The sequence below is a fragment of the Mytilus galloprovincialis genome, chromosome 8 (assembly GCF_965363235.1).
Source record: "Mytilus galloprovincialis chromosome 8, xbMytGall1.hap1.1, whole genome shotgun sequence".
In the NCBI taxonomy this organism is placed as follows: domain Eukaryota; kingdom Metazoa; phylum Mollusca; class Bivalvia; order Mytilida; family Mytilidae; genus Mytilus; species Mytilus galloprovincialis.
Genome location: NC_134845.1, coordinates 34,599,796 through 34,612,704, shown reverse-complemented (window position 1 = coordinate 34,612,704; position 12,909 = coordinate 34,599,796). Strand labels below are relative to the sequence as shown.

The window sequence follows — 12,909 nt, the reverse complement described above, 5'->3', positions numbered from 1 at the left end:
TCTTGTTTTAAATGTATACCAAATGAACAGTTTTAAACTTGATTTTGCAGGTCACTGAAGATGGAACTGTTATTGTCTATGAGCACTTAATTTTTGTTTTAACTTAATTTATTTTATTTGCAGGCATTCCTTCAAAGATTGTCGACCTGAAGGCTCATCGTATCCCAGGGTTACCAGTGTGGATTACCATAAGTCTACACATATACTGGTTACAGGGTTCTTAGATGGCTCTTTTTTCTTACATGAGATGCCAGACTTTAATCTCATTCACTCTCTAAAGTAAGTGGAAAAAATTGTTTATTTCAACAGAAGGCATTGTTTATTTCACAAATAGAAAATTACATTTGTAAAGTTTATCCACAGAATAGTTATATTGCTTTTTTTATCAAAATGTTATAGAAATTTAGGTTTACATATGAAAAATACAAGGCAAAAAGTGCATACTATTGATAAAAGGACATTCCAAAGAATGCTTAAATTGTGAAAAGAATCACTTAATATTGATGTGCAGTGTTTATAAAATGAAGAATGTGACTATAGATACCCATCTAGATGAGAGTTCATTTAAGTAAGAGTATGTTTTTTTATGAGTTACTAAACTTATCATTTAAGAATTGATTAAAAGACAAATTTTAATTATTGTAGCATATCTGAGCAGAGTATAGCATCAGTAAGATTTAACAACACAGGTGACTGGATAGCTCTGGCTTGTTCAGGTCTAGGTCAGCTACTGGTGTGGGAATGGCAAAGTGAGACCTATGTCCTTAAACAACAAGGACATTTCAATAACATGACCTGCCTAGCCTACTCTCCTGATGGACAACATCTGGTTACTGGTGGTGATGATGCTAAGGTAGGAATCCACAGATAAGTCTGGTACCAGGCTAGAAAATAAATAAAGTTCTGATCACATGTCTAGCCTAGATTGACTTTTCCTTTTTTTAAATAGATTATGATACTGAAGAATTTAAAATAGATAGGTCATATGATAGATATTTGTTTTGACAACACACATGTAGTCACCTGACTTGGGTATGGGTGCTCATACTTGGAAGTACTATTAATTCAGAAATCATTAGGGTCCCGCCAAAGGCGGTCCCCTATAGTGATCAGTCTGTCCGTCCGTCCATCCGTCCGTCCGTCCGTAACACTTTGTGTCCGCTCCATATCTAGAGAACCATTATGATTTCATATTTTATACTTTACATGTTTATTAACCACCACCAGAGGGCGTGTCATGATGTATGTACAACTTCCTAGGTCAAAGGTCAAGGTCAAAAAACTTTGGTTTCAGTTGACAACCCTGTGTCCTGTGGTGAAGATCTTGTCCGCTCTATATCTTGAGAACCGTTATGATTTCAAAGTTTATATTTGACATGTATATGAACCAACACCAGAGGGTGTGTCATAATTTATGAACGACTGCATAGGGCAAAGTTCAAGGTCAAAAACTTTGGTTTCAGTTGACAACCCCATGTCCTATGGTAAAGATTGTGTCCGCTCTATATCTTGAGAACCGTTATCATTTCAAAGTTTATACTTGACATGTATATAAACCAACACCAAAGGGTGTGTCATAATTTATGTGCAACTTCCTAGGTCAAAGGTCAAGGTCAAAAACTTTGGTTTCAGTTGACAGCCCCATGTCCTATGGTAAAGATCGTGTCCGCTCTATATCTTGAGAACCTTTATCATTTCAAAGTTTATACTTGACATGTTTATAAACCAGCACCAAAGGGTGTGTCATAATTTATTTACAACTTCATAGGTCAAAGGTCAAGGTCAAAAACTTTGATTTCAGTTGACAAACCCATGTCCTATGGTAAAGATACAATTTTTTAATGCACATTATTCACAGCGGGGCCCACAGAGATGGCTCCCATCTCAATGATATCTAGTTGTGATTTTTTATAAATGCAAATAAAATGCAACAGTATCAGGTCTGCAATAATAAAAACTTAAATTCATAATTGCAGAGGTAATTTTCCTTTAAAAATAGTTTGCAATGAAACTAATAAAATGTCACATTATTTCATTTAATCAGTGATTTGAGTTTTACAAATGTATGCATGTTTTGACTTCTGAATTTACAGTAATTGAAAAGATCACACGCTTAACATTTGTCCAAAATACGTAGAAAAAGTCACATTATCTTCCTTACTAATTATAAAGAATCACAGAAAATTGTATTTTATTATAACTCTTCTATTCTCTCAGAAAAAAAATATACAAGGTTTACAAATCATTTTATTTTGTCATAAAAATTTTTGAGAAAAAAATTGTAACATATTTTGATAGGGCTATAGAGTTTAATGTAGACGGAAAGGAAGCTCAAATGGAAAATTATGTCCTATAATCAGAGACATAATACAAGTTGTAAGGTTGATCTGTTGTGTCATTCCATTGATGTCTGAATGAGGATAAGACTGAACTTTTCAGTGTCAAAAATTAAGTTTACTTTTTGCATTTTCAATAAAGGTTTTTATAAATCTCAAATATTTTAAGTTATGAGCTTGACCTGAGTAGAATGATGGTTGTGACAAACTTCAATTAAACAGCAATACAATAAAGGCAAATATATGCTGTTACTAACAGTGCCTGATGATACATCTTTCACTCTATTCTCTTTAATTAGACAGCAACCCTAAAATATGTTGAAAATAAAATGACATTAAAAGCTCATCAAATAATAATGTTTTATATTCAGTTTCTTGTTTAACTTTACAGGTAAAAGTATGGAACACTTCTAGTGGTTTCTGTTTTGTCACATTTAATGAACATTTAGGAGGGGTGACGGGAGTAATCTTTACACAGAATGGACAGGTGGTGTTAACTTCATCGTTAGATGGTACAGTTAGAGCTTTTGATCTCAACAGGTAATTTTAGGAAAACAATAATTAAAAAACGATATGGGATATCTATCCATCACTTCAAATCATGTACATGAGCATAAGAAAATACACAAAATGCAAAGTATCAGCACTTTTATTGCTGATCTTCATCTCAAAATCACATTGAGGCCTGCAATAAGACTTTTTACAAGACAGTTGATAACAAAGGAAACATCTTTATAAATCATTAGGCATAATCCCTGTATTCACTTCAACAGCAAAGCAGTAATTAAACTTAGAAGCAAGGAAAAAATGGAACTAAAATGGCATCAGGAGAGTGACATTGTAATACAAATTATTTTTAGATATTTTACAATTCAATTATTTTCTAGATACACTATTTATCTATTCTTTATTCAAGTGTTGCTGATGAGTCTTTTGCAGACCAAATGCTTATCTGGCGTACAAATTTTAATCCTTGTATATATATGATGAGTTGATTTATAATGTTATTTTTGGTTATCATATTTCAAATTCATGACTATGTTTCGAGTAAAGGAAATGTAGGCTATATTTCAATGTGACAGCAATCCAAGAACTAAAACCAAGCACATGTAGAGGTCAACATACAGTCCTCAACAAAAGACAAGTTTCATATATACAGAATTTAGTCCTGGTATCTATGATGAGTTTATTTCCATACATTATATCAAGCTATAAATAGCATAAAACAGTTGTGAATTTTAACAGACAATATCAACAATAAAATATCTTAAAAGTCTGGTATTCAAAAAGAGGAAGGTGTTATTTGGACAACTAATGTGCTTTAAAATTTTTTTTAATCTGCAATCAACAAACTTACCTAAAATAACAAAAATATTCAGACACCCAGTGGAAGGGTATGAATTAAAAAAGAATTGTTACAGTATGAATTGTCTTTACGGGAGAAATTTCAAATAACATAAAGGCATACAGACTTTTTGAGTAATTTCTCGCATACAGATTAATCAAATTTATAATTTAAAATAAACCTTAAAGAAGTTCCATTTAGATAGGATCAAGTTACTGTTTTACACTAAGGAGAATGTCTTTAGTTTTGTAATTTACTGTATATTAATATTTTTAATTTTTAAGGTATCGTAATTTCCGTACATTTACATCACCTAGACCTGTACAGTTTTCATGTATAACAGTAGACAACAGTGGAGACATAGTTTGTGCCGGAGGGTTAGACGTGTTTGAAATATTTGTATGGTCAATGCAGACGGGGAGATTGTTGGAGGTTAGAATTAAGATATTGATATTCCTGGTAAAATAATTGGCATGAAACAGATATAATTTGAGACTATAGTTTTGTGATACAATTTATTAGGCTAATTGACAAATATCACTTTTGTATATATTTACGACTTATTGGAATTTTTGTCAATGAGAACGAAAATCTACATCTAAAACAAGATCATACACCAACATAATGTGAGAAACACACGTCAAACATTTACCCACAGTTCAGTGTTCTCCCCAGACATTTCATAAAGCATCCTGTTCACAGGGAAATTTGAAATACCATTTTGTTTCTAAAACAGATAGCATCACATTCATAACACAATCAATAATAAATTCAATTCAGATAGCATCACATTACCATGATGCTAAAAGGCCCTGGAGAGAACACTGAGTCACTGACTCTAAAAATAGTTTTTCAAACAGAGAAGATATAGGTTTTGGTTGATTGAATCTTTAAAATATCAAAGTGGAAACCTTTTAAAATTTAACCATCAAAAGATTTTTGAAAATCAGGTGATACATTTCAAGAAAATATTTTTCCCCATTGTTGGTGATAGTTGAAATTAAATCAACAAATATTAATGAAACAGCAGTATTTATTGGTTCTATTTTTAGACAATTTTCTTAATTTATTTAATTTAAATTAAACAGATCTGTTGCAATAACTGAACAATCAGGTATCTATAATGATAACAAAAAATCTAATTTTTTATCATTTGCACTAAACAAATATCTGTCTTTAATGTTTTGTTAACAGGTGCTTGCAGGACATGAAGGGCCAGTTAGCTCCCTTAGCTTCAGTCCAAAGCAATCATTATTAGCTAGTGGATCATGGGATAAGTCAGTCAAACTATGGGATGTATTTGAGAATAAAGGAGCAAAGGAAAATATTATTGTCAATTCAGATGGTAAGAATGCAAAATTATAATTTAAAGAGATGACTTTCTGCAACAATATTTGATGATGTACTGCAGAATTGAAGCCAGGTTTATTAGACATTGAAAAAAGTGATGAGTAAATATTAATTACAGATCAGGTGGATATAATTCATTAGTAAATATACTGTAAGCAAACTTATTTTGACAACCTACCAGACATTAGGTTCTGACAACCTGCCAGACATTAGGTTCTGACAACCAGCCAGACATTAGATTCTAACAACCTGCCAGACATAAGGTTCTAACAACCTACCAGACATTAGGTTCTAACAACCTACCAGACATTAGTTTATGACAAACTGCCAGACATTAGATTTTAACAACCAACCAGACGTTAGGCTCTGACAACCTACCAGACATTAGATTCTGACAACCTGCCAGACATTAGATTCTAACAACTTACCAGACATTAGATTCTAACAACCTGCCAGACATTAGATTCTGACAACCTACCAGATATTAGGTTCTGACAACCTACCAGAATTTAGATTCTGACAACCTGCCAGACATTAGATTCTGACAACCTACCAGACATTAGATTCTAACAACCTACCAGACATTAGATTCTGACAACCTGCCAGACATTAGATTCTAACAACCTACCAGACATTAGATTCTAACAACCTGCCAGACATTAGGTTCTGACAACCTACCAGACATTAGTTTCTGACAACCTGCCAGACGTTAGGTTCTAACAACCTTCCAGACATTAGGTTCTGATAACCTTCCAGACATTAGGTTCTGACAACCTACCAGACATTAGATTCTGAGATTCTGACAACCTGCTAGACATAAGGTTCTGACAACCTACCAGACTTTAAGTTCTGGCAACCTGCCAGACATTAGATTCTAACAACCTACTAGACATTAGGTTCTGACCACCTACCAGACATTAGATTCTGACACCCTACCAGACTGTAGTTTCTGACAACCTGCCAGACATTAGATTCTGAGAACCTAACAGACATTAGATTCTAACAACCTACTAGACATTAGATTATGACACCCTACCAGACTTTAGGTTCTGACAACCTTCCAGACATTAGATTCTTACAACCTATCAGACATTAGATTCTGACAACCTACCAGATGTTATTTAGGTTCTGACAACCTGCCAGACATTAGGTTCTGATAACCTTCCAGACATTAGGTTCTGAGAACCTACCAGATATTAGATTCTGAGATTCTAGCAACCTACTAGACATTAGTTCTGACCACCTACCAGACTTTAGTTTCTGACAACCTGCCAGATATATGGTACTAACAACCTACCAGACTTTAAATTCTGACAACCTCCCAGACATTAGATTCTAACAACCTACTAGACATTAGATTCTGACACCCTACCAGACTTTAGGTTTTGACAACCTGCCAGACATTAGATTCAAACAACCTTCTAGACATTAGGTTCTGACAACCTACCAGACATTAGATTCTGACAACCTACCGGACAACAGGTTCTGACAACCTACCAGACATTAGATTCTGACAACGTACAAGACATTAGGTTCTGACAACCGACCAGACAGTAGATTCTGAGAACCTGCCAGACATTAGATTCTGACAACCTACCAGACTTTAGGTTCTGACAACCTGCCAGACATTAGGTTCTGACAACCTTCCAGACATTAGATTCTGACAATCTACCAGACATCAGGTTCTGACAACCTACCAGACATTATATTCTGACAACCTACCAGACATTAGATTCTGACAACCTACCAGACATTAGATTCTGAGAACCTGCAAGACATTAGATTCTGACAACCTACCAGACATTAGGTTCTGACAACCTGCCAGACATTAGATTCTGACAACCTGCCAGACGTTAGATTTTAACAACCTGCCAGACGTTAGATTTTAACAACCTACCAGACGTTAGGTTCTGACAAATATGATTTCTCTATTCCAGTGTTAGCTGTTGTGTTCAGACCTGACGGAGAGGAGATAGCAGTGTCAACGTTAGATGCACAGATAACTTTCTGGAATACACAGAATGTAGTACAAACAGGCTCTTTAGAGGGAAGACATGACTTAGGTTACAGTAGGAAAGAAATTGATAAGATCACTGCTAAGAAATCTTCATTTGGGAAGTAAGTTTTTTTTTTTTTTTTTAATTTCAAATTCACACTATTTTCCAATTATGTCAATTAGGCAATTTTCCTAGTGAATTGTGAACAGTTCAAACATAGAACAAATAACAGGTTACTTTAATTTTAGATTTCATCCATTGGAATATATTTGCTTGCATTGCAACATGAAAAAAAGAGCAGCTTTTAAGAGGGGGAGGGGCAGGACCTTTTTTGGGTCGTCAAGATCGGGTGTTTTTAAGCTTGGGAATTCGTGATTATCCATTTCGGCATCAAGATTATTTTTTCGAATGGCTGGATGTCGTGATTTAATTTTTTTTTTAAATTGGGGACCTGAGGATTTCATGTTTTAAAGATAGGGATTTCCGAATCAGGCCCCCTCCAATCCGCCCCCTTTTAACTATATATTTAATTAATTCAATCAAAATATTAATAGTTATGTTTTGTTAGTTGCTACATACAGGTGGACCTTTACAAACATAAAGCAATTGAATATTGATATTAGATATTTTCCCATAGATTTTTAGAATCATAGCAAGCTGTCCTGCTTTTCTCTATGTTCCCAAATAACTTCATGAGTGTTGACTTCTAACTTTAGAATGTACAAGACTGCAAATTCAAAGATTGGATGGTATTTTTGAAAGCATGCATCAAAACATTGTGATTGGTTCAAGATATGTTTACAATTGGTTTTTGACACATTGTGTTTTGTTATTTTTCATCATGTTTGTAAAGTGATATTCCAATATACTTGGTAAGCATTTTACTGCTTTAAACTATTAATCTTTTTAAAATCTTTAAAACTTCATTTTTTTATATGGATGAAAATACTGCTACATGTACAAACAAAAATACTGAATCATAACTATTAGATGATTAAAAATGCATGTCATTATGAAAACCTGTCGCTACCAATTAACGAATTGTTCTTTCAGAGCTTTTAATACAATATGTTATTCTGCTGATGGTAAATGTCTACTTGCTGCTGGTCGGTCAAAGAATGTGTGTATATACTCCATCCAGGATCAGATACTGATGAAAAAGTTTGAGATCTCCTGTAACATGTCTTTTGATGGGATGGAGGTAGGCCATAAATTAGAATATAAGAATATTTTAATGACTCTGACTTAGCACAGAGGTCATTACATTTTTTCCCTGCCCTTCTGTACGTTATAAGTACCCTCGATATTGTTTCTGTTCTCCAACTTTAGTTTTCCTCAATCAAATGTTATGACACTTATACACAAAACTTATTACCACAAAATACAGGTCAACTTTGAATCACTATTACTAGAGTTATGCCTCTTTACAAATGGAAAAAATACTGAATTTTTTGTTTCCAGTCTCTAACTTTAGTTTGCCTCAATCAAATTTTTGATACTTATACACAATGTTTATAACCATAAAACACAGATCAAGTTTAAATTTTTGTGGTGTCACTTATACTATTAATTGTAGAGTTATGGAAAATATGCCCCTTTATAGCGCATGAAAGTGGGGTCATCATCTGTGTCCAATGAACACATTCCCCATTTGTCCTTTTAAAATCTATGACATTCCTTTTTAAAACGAACATATTGCTTGACTTCAAGGGGACTTACTACTGAAGATAGACTTTATAAATCTTCATGCAGAAAAAGATTTAGTCTAAAGTATCATATCCTTAAAATTAGAATCAGTTGATTTGTTTTGTTTTACTGGATACCAATTTTCATGGATTTAGGAAAACTTTTCTTTTCGTGTATATAGTTGTGGGTTTGCCAAAGTTAAGATAAAATTCTATAGAAAATGTTTACTTTGTGGAAAAATTTAATTTTGTTGTTTTTGACCTATTACCAACAAATCCATAAAAGTTGGCTTCCAACAAATTACAATGAATCCATAATAATGCTAAATATATTTGGTTAACTCAGTTCCATTTCTGAAATAATACAGATTTTTGTTTATCATTTCAGGAATTTTTAGATAAAAAGAAAATGACAGAGTGGGGAAGTTTGTCATTGGTAGATCAAGGAGAGGGTGATGAACAAGGTCAATCCCTCAGTTTACCAGGGGTCAAGAAAGGGGACATGAGTTCTCGACACTGGAAACCAGAAGTGAGAGTGTCATGTATAAGGTTCTCACCTACAGGTAACATATCACAATGTCATTTTATCTATTGAATTTATCATTGGCAAAACATGCCATAAATTCATTTGATAATATGTTAGTTAAAGATAATTCTGGGTCATTTTATCTGTATGTCTTTATCTGTTTATAATCAGGACAAAAAGCTTTCTTGTTGTATAAAAGTTTATGTGGTAAACATGGTAAAAGAGAAAGCATTATTACAATGATTTTGCTTACCTAATTAAAAAAAAAATCAAATGAGTTGTTTCCCTTTGAATGTTCTGGGAAACTTGGTCGGATATTTTTTTACAAGGCAATGTTATGATTTCATGTTTACATGATAATTATTCTTTATATAGCTATAGGAAGGTATAGGGTATGTGTATATGAGACAACTTTCCAATAGCAAAGAAGAAGAAAAAGATATGCATGTTCTTACATGTCTTTATATAGATTAAAAGTTTAGGTCAAATCATAACACTTAATTGATCTAATTTTTAAACAGGTAGAATTTTTACAATTACCTGAAAATAGGGCTACATTTTCTACTATGGAAAAGCCTAAAGCTACTTTTTTTCACTATATCAAACCTTTCATGGGCATGTATCACATTTATTTAGTTTTTGAAAGTCTTTAGTCAGTGTAAAAAATAAGAGGAAAAAAGAAAAAAAAATGCAAAAATAGTTTTATTCAGTTAAAACTTTAGGGTTAGGTGTCTTTTTTTCCATGTGCTGAGCCACATTCTGGATTGAATGTTCATGTGCTTATAACTGTGGTTATGTAGATTCAGAAAAGAATTTGGAATTTCAATATAGGACACATGAAAGTACCAATCACATATATAAATGTTCAAAGAATGATTTGATGTATTCAGCGAAACCTCTCAATATAGGACACATGAAAATACCAATCACATATTATAACTAGTATAAATGTTCAAAGAATGATTTGATGCTCTCTGAATTTTGGGTCCTCAATTACTTTTTACTTTGTTCTGTGTTAAGCATTTTCAACATTAATATGAGCATCACTGATGAGTTTAATATATAAGTAAATATAAGAAGATGTGGTATGAGTGCCAATGGGACAACTCTCCATCCAAGTCACAATTTGTAAAATTAAACCATTATAGGTCAAAGTATGGTCTTCAACCTGGAGCCTTGGCTCACACCATAACACATGTTTGGCATACAAATTTTGATCCAGGTATCTCTGATTAGTTTTATGTCCCAAATTTCTTTATTTCACAATTTTTATGCTTTATAACATATTGCACATTATTTTTTTTATGAGTAATGTAGAGTAAGAACAAAATACCTCATTCTGTTTGGGTTTTTATTTTAGAAGATGTAACAAGGAGTTATAAACAGTTCATAAATAATTTAATTATTTGAAAAGGACTATTTACATTTTTATTATTAGGAAGATCATGGGCAGCAACTACAACAGAAGGAATGCTAATATACTCATTAGACCAGAACCTGGTGTTTGACCCCTATGACCTTGAAATAGAAATTACACCTGTGAATGTGAGGAAGAAGCTCTTTGAAAAAGAATACTCCACAGCACTTATACTTAGCTTTAGACTGAATGAAAGCAAATTAATTCAAGAAGTATTAGAATCTATACCATATTCTGACAGTAAGTACAATAAGATTTCAGTCAAACTTTAAGGAGTTCAAAAATAGAGAGGTGACATATAACAAAGGGATTATAAAACTGATAAGTTGAATACAAACTGACAGTGCCATGGCAAAAAATGAAAAATTACCTAAAGACAAACAACAGTAAACAGAAAGCTACAGACTTAGCAACACAAAGAGTACTGAATTAAGACCACATCAAGTATGAGAAGTATTTTAATTTGTCTTGCACTTTCGATTCATTTTTATTTATATGCCCCATTAATGGGCATTAAGTTTTCTGGTCTGTACGTCTGTTCATCCATTTGATCGTTTGTTCGTCTGTTCGTCTGTCCCGCTTTAGGTTAAAGTTTTTGGTCAAGGTAGATTTTGTTTTGATGAAGTTGCAGTCCAATCAACTTGCAACTTAGTACACATGTTCCTTATGATATGAGCTTTCTAATTTTAATGCAAAATTAGAGAATTAACCCCATTTTCACGGTCCACTGAACATAGAAAATGATAGCAGAATGGGGCATCTGTATATTTAGGACACATTCTTGTTAAGATGCTAATTTTGGTTGAATATTTGTGTTAAAAATATATGCTTTAAACACAAAATTCCTCAACATCAAAAATCATAACTAGGGAACTGAACATCATCATTTGATTTATCTATAAACAGAAAAGGGATCTAGCACATCGTTTGCTTATCCAATTTCAATGTAAAGTACTAAGATATTATATGATTCTTAATAATGCAAATATCAACCAAAATCCAAATGCCATTGGTTTAGGCAGCTTTAGGTCACCGTACAGCTTTTCAACATGACTTCATGGTCAGGTTTTTGCTCCTACATGTCATCTAATTTATAAAATTGTATTAAAAAACTATTTTATGTTATTAACTAAACTTTATTTTTGTTTTCAGTTGATGTTATTAGTGAGAATCTCCCAGAAATATATGTAGATAAACTGTTAAATTATCTGGCATCAGGAATAGAATCATCAGCACATATACAATTCTATCTCAAATGGACAAATAAACTTCTAATGTGTCATGGACCTAAACTAAAACAAAGGTCACAGAAAATTATGACGACACTTAGATCAATGCAGAAAAATATAACTAGAAAATATGATGACATTGGAAAATTGTAAGTATTTTTAAATGGCTTAGGAGATGGCTTCTGTCATTGATTACTGGTAAAGAAGAAATTTAAATAAAATTTTATAAATATTTATTTACTAATAATGCAATATAGTCATGATAGTGTTACTGACAATTTGACCATTTCACTTTATATGTCATAACTATAATATAGTATAGTTTTCAGAGTGGTCTAGAGCTCTGGATGCACAAAAATACAGGTTATGCAATTAACTTGTAATGTTAATTTTGAAAAAGAAATAAATTAACATTCCTTTGACATTTTCATCTAACAGACAGTGACTGTAATAAATTTGAATGTGACCATTCTTTTTTCAGATGTGATCATAATAGATACAGTATGGACTATATAATAGCATTGTCAAAATCTAAAAGAAAACACACAGATGATGAAGATGACAATGAATCTGATAGTGAAGCTTCAGGGTCAAATGATGGTGAAGGTTTAAAGGAAGTTGGAGATGCATCATCAGAAGATGAAAATTTTATGTCAAATTTCATGGATACTGAATAAATGAAAACATAAATTTGTGTGTTTATATTATGTGAGGTATGCCTCCAAACATAAGCTGGGAATTTCTTCAGTCCTATTTTAAATAAGACACATTGCTTATTACAACCAAACACAAGATCAATTTCCAAACTGGGTTGTGTCAGTTTTACAGATCTTGCCTTTGCCATGGCCATTTACAAATGAAAAATTGTAAAAAATTCTGTTTTACACACTCAAAGCTCAAGCAATCTCTAGTAACAACATGCATAAACAAATCTCACAAGATTTTAAAGGGAACAAGTTACATGTATGTCCCTTCAAAAATGGACCATTTACTGAAATTGCCAGCAAACACTGATCCCGTATGA

General features: G+C 32.7%; 1 protein-coding gene across 1 annotated transcript in view; it reads left to right on the top strand.

Annotated features, from left to right (window-relative positions):
• The window catches only part of LOC143085639 (periodic tryptophan protein 2 homolog), a 41,219-nt gene extending 28,644 nt beyond the window's left edge, over positions 1 to 12,575 (top strand). The window contains exons 9-19 of the mRNA XM_076262114.1: positions 124 to 279; positions 646 to 853; positions 2,728 to 2,876; positions 3,966 to 4,113; positions 4,876 to 5,026; positions 6,969 to 7,149; positions 8,082 to 8,229; positions 9,102 to 9,276; positions 10,678 to 10,896; positions 11,809 to 12,034; positions 12,367 to 12,575. Of these exons, the coding sequence (XP_076118229.1) occupies positions 124 to 279; positions 646 to 853; positions 2,728 to 2,876; positions 3,966 to 4,113; positions 4,876 to 5,026; positions 6,969 to 7,149; positions 8,082 to 8,229; positions 9,102 to 9,276; positions 10,678 to 10,896; positions 11,809 to 12,034; positions 12,367 to 12,562 (1,957 nt within the window). The 3' untranslated portion in view covers positions 12,563 to 12,575. The remainder of the gene's footprint in view (positions 1 to 123; positions 280 to 645; positions 854 to 2,727; positions 2,877 to 3,965; positions 4,114 to 4,875; positions 5,027 to 6,968; positions 7,150 to 8,081; positions 8,230 to 9,101; positions 9,277 to 10,677; positions 10,897 to 11,808; positions 12,035 to 12,366) is intronic.
• Positions 12,576 to 12,909: the final 334 nt, after the last annotated feature.